Source organism: Austrofundulus limnaeus, unplaced genomic scaffold (assembly GCF_001266775.1).
Source record: "Austrofundulus limnaeus strain Quisiro unplaced genomic scaffold, Austrofundulus_limnaeus-1.0 Scaffold383, whole genome shotgun sequence".
NCBI lineage: Eukaryota > Metazoa > Chordata > Actinopteri > Cyprinodontiformes > Rivulidae > Austrofundulus > Austrofundulus limnaeus.
The window spans coordinates 218766-222307 of NW_013952785.1; the positions used below are offsets into that span (position 1 = coordinate 218766).

General features: G+C 38.3%; 1 protein-coding gene across 1 annotated transcript in view; it reads left to right on the forward strand.

The window, feature by feature from the left end:
• The window catches only part of ascc3 (activating signal cointegrator 1 complex subunit 3), a gene marked incomplete in the record, with an annotated part of 193195 nt that overhangs the window by 27687 nt on the left and 161966 nt on the right, over positions 1–3542 (forward strand). Inside the window, 1 exon segment of the mRNA XM_014023633.1 lies at positions 1521–1638. Coding sequence (XP_013879087.1) covers positions 1521–1638 — 118 coding nt within the window.

Below are 3542 nucleotides of genomic sequence, written 5' to 3' on the forward strand. Positions count from 1 at the left end.
TTGCAGGGGAGGGGGTCGGGGCGGGGGGTGGTTGTATTAAAACATGCAGCAATTTTACTAAAAAATGTAAACTAATAAAGAAAATCAATTATTGATGTAATATATGTATACTTAAATGATGCAATTTTATTGGGGGGGTTATATTGACTGGATCAAATTATTGGGGGGGTTATAACCCCCCCATCCCCCGTGTAAATTACGCCGGTGCTACCATGTCAGCCTGCATTTGAAAAATGACATGACTCTATATATCATCACTGGTCAAATTTAGCTTTTTAGCATTTGTTTTGCTCATTTTAGCTTTTAAGCTACAGTTTCGCTAATTAGTTTTGGCTTTTAGCTACAGTATTGCCTAAATTAGCTTCTTCTTTGCTTGTTTAAATTGTAACATTTCTATTAACATCAGGAAGATTTTCATCTCTCTGATTCGCATTGCAATTAAACAGGAAATGCAACTTCTTTAGTTAAGTTTATTAATTACCTAAAAATTTTAAAAGTGCATTTTTCAATGTTGATCCATCCACAGCTTTGTCCTGGTCATTAGGTGGTTTCTCCTGCTTTGTAGGTCTTGTATTTCCAAAAATATGTAGTTCTCCATATTGCAGCTGAAAAAAGAAAAGAAAGTAAAGTTAAATAAGATATAGAGGACAAACACATTTCCACTCCAGCCCTGTAGCCTTGCAGATGCAGAGTTATTACACAGTTGATACTTCAGAATTGGGCCTGCCTGTAGGATAGCGACTGCATATGATCCATGTAAAGAAAAAGCTTTGCTCTTCTCTCCCTGTGGAACTAACAAATAATCAGTCGAATCCAAGGGCAGAATTCACAAGAGTTTAGAAAACAAAAACAACAACAAAAAAAATCTTGCAGGTAAAACCTTCCTCAGTTTTCCCACTCCTTCCATCTTCTCCAAACATCCACTCTGCTCGGATCTAATAAAATACACAGAGCCTGATAAAAGTTTAGAATACAAAATAAAAGGAACTTGAAATCACAGTATCTGATATTTGTTTTAAATAGATTTTTTTACACTGTGCTGACCATTTTTTTTCTTTCTTGTAAAAAGATGGACTGAAAGAGCAACCTGTGCCTTAGTTCTGAAACCAAGCTTAAAATGAAAGCAAAAATATTCGCATTGCTTTTTAGATACCAATTACATCCTACTGTTCTCTACAGCTACTGCCTTGTAATTAGAAAACATAAACTGTCTTCATTTTTACCATCATGCCACGGTGATGTTTATTGTGCAGCTTTTTCTCTGCTGTGCAGTCAGTTTGTGTTGCTGCTCGGAGCAGGATTTGTTGTTGTTTTTCTGTTAGTCGCTAAGTGCCAGGTGGCTATGTTTGGGAGGCTAAGCAGCGCAGCATATTCTGTACCAGGCGGATGGTAATTACCAGGTGCTCAGTCTTGGCACTAACAGTGTGTTGGGGGTGTTTGCGAACCATAGAATATGTATATAAGTTGTGATGTGTGTGGCTAGTGATTGTAACACCCTTTCTGTTCTTACATTCCTCTAGCTGTTTGAACTTCTGGGACCAGAGGGGCTGGAGATGATATCTACCCTGCTTCAGCAAAGGGTGTCCATTGTTGACTCCCTCCTCTCCACCCCACATGATAGGCCAAGCTACCAAGCAGGTGAGACCACCTAATGGCTACCAAGCCATCTTCATCCTAATGAAAACTTTTCTTGATCTGATGCTTTTCAGTAGGTAACATACAAATGTCTTCATCTTTGATGCACATTTAATGTGTTGTTCTCTGTTTTTTTTTTTTTTATATTACTCTTTCGCGGAAAATGGTCTTTATGGCAGGGCTTCAGAGTGTGAAAATTTAAGTGCAATAATGTCTTTCCTTGAATTTAACAACTTCTTACTGTGTCAGATAAAGAACAAGTTGACATTGCTTTTCATAAAGAAATTACTTTTTGTCAAAGAACATGGTTTAAATTATCAACCTAATCTTGGTCAGTCAACTATTAAGAAGTGTGTGTTAAAGGGTAACATGGCTACATACGTGTGACTACAGCTCAAACTGTCTTATTGTCTTTTTGCAATGAAACACTTGAGAAAAAATTAGTTATAACTACCAAAAAAACTCAAACAAACAACAACAACAAATGTCTGAACTGCAAAAAAGTGCAAATATTTGATCTCAGCACATTTAATTGCCAATATTTTTCCGTTTATTTTAGACCCATCCACAGAGAACAAAGCGCTTAGAATGAAATCATGCTTTATTAAGATGACATAATGGTGTTTGTTAAACAGTGTTTATAGTAGGCCTCTAACTGCCTCAGGGGAGCAAAGGTTGATGCACTTTTTGACACAGACTGCCTGATGGCTCTGTGTTAATAAACCATTTTACAAAGTGCCGTTATTCTTTGAATTACATATTTCTGTTTCTTGTTAAATAAATATATCCACAACACTGGCTACATATTAAAATTTGACTTATAGAAAAAAAAACACAAAATTGTTGTAGTTCACACAACAGTTTAGATTCACAAGGGTTTTCTCCATAGACATTTTACTTCCTGCCCTCTATTTGAAATCGTGCCACAGATTCGCAGGACTGAAACCCAGCTATTAAAAGCTTCTACATACTTCTACCAAACTGCTGAAATCGGCTCTCATTGTCGCGTTTTCGTGATGAAAATTGCATCATTTTGTTTTTGGCTTTGAGTTTTCCACCCCTTCTTGTCACATTTATAAAAATAGTCAAATGGCCAAAAGCTCATGGGTGGAAATAAAACAGATGTTGTGTAAAGAGGAATTCATCTGACAAAAACTGTGAAGCTTTAAAGCTGCAGTACAGAGTTCTGAGAAAACCGTGGGTTTTACCTGAGAGCAAGCACACCTTACAGGTCCCTCTTTACTTGCTCTTTGCTGCAATACAGCCCTCCCTCCCTCACAGTGGAGCTTGCCTTTACGTGGCTGGTGAGCTAAACATCAGGGCCACCAATGGCGGCGGATAAACAGTGATGGTATATTCAGAACTTTCAGAAATTGGGTGTTTTCCTTTCACAGGTTGTTTCTCCTCCAGCACCACACATGCAGCACACCGGCAATCTTCTTGAGCTTGAATGAGGGCATGCGATTTGTCAGGGAAATGAGTTCACAGTGCCCTTCGTCTGTGCATGCAGACAGAAATTACCCAATTTTGATTGGTGATTGATCCTGGTAAGACATTCCTCCTGGCTCTCAATGACTGTGACTTGGAGCAATGCGTTTCTGCAGATGGCAGTAGGACCACTGGGAGCAGTCACAGGATCTTTATTTTTTCAGATTATCTGTCTCATATTCTTCTGTCAGGACATGTAAAAAATACGTTTGTATAAAAGTTACCTACTGCAGCTTTAACCAGGACAGATTTGTGGACAAATGATGGCAGATATCTGAGGGTCCCCCCCCGCCCAGAGTGTAGACTCCAGCAGGAAGAAACTTTTTGCAGTGACATACAGTGGTTTGCAAAAGTATTCATACCCCTTGAACTTTTCCATATTTTGTCACATTACAACCACAAACATAAATATATTTCAC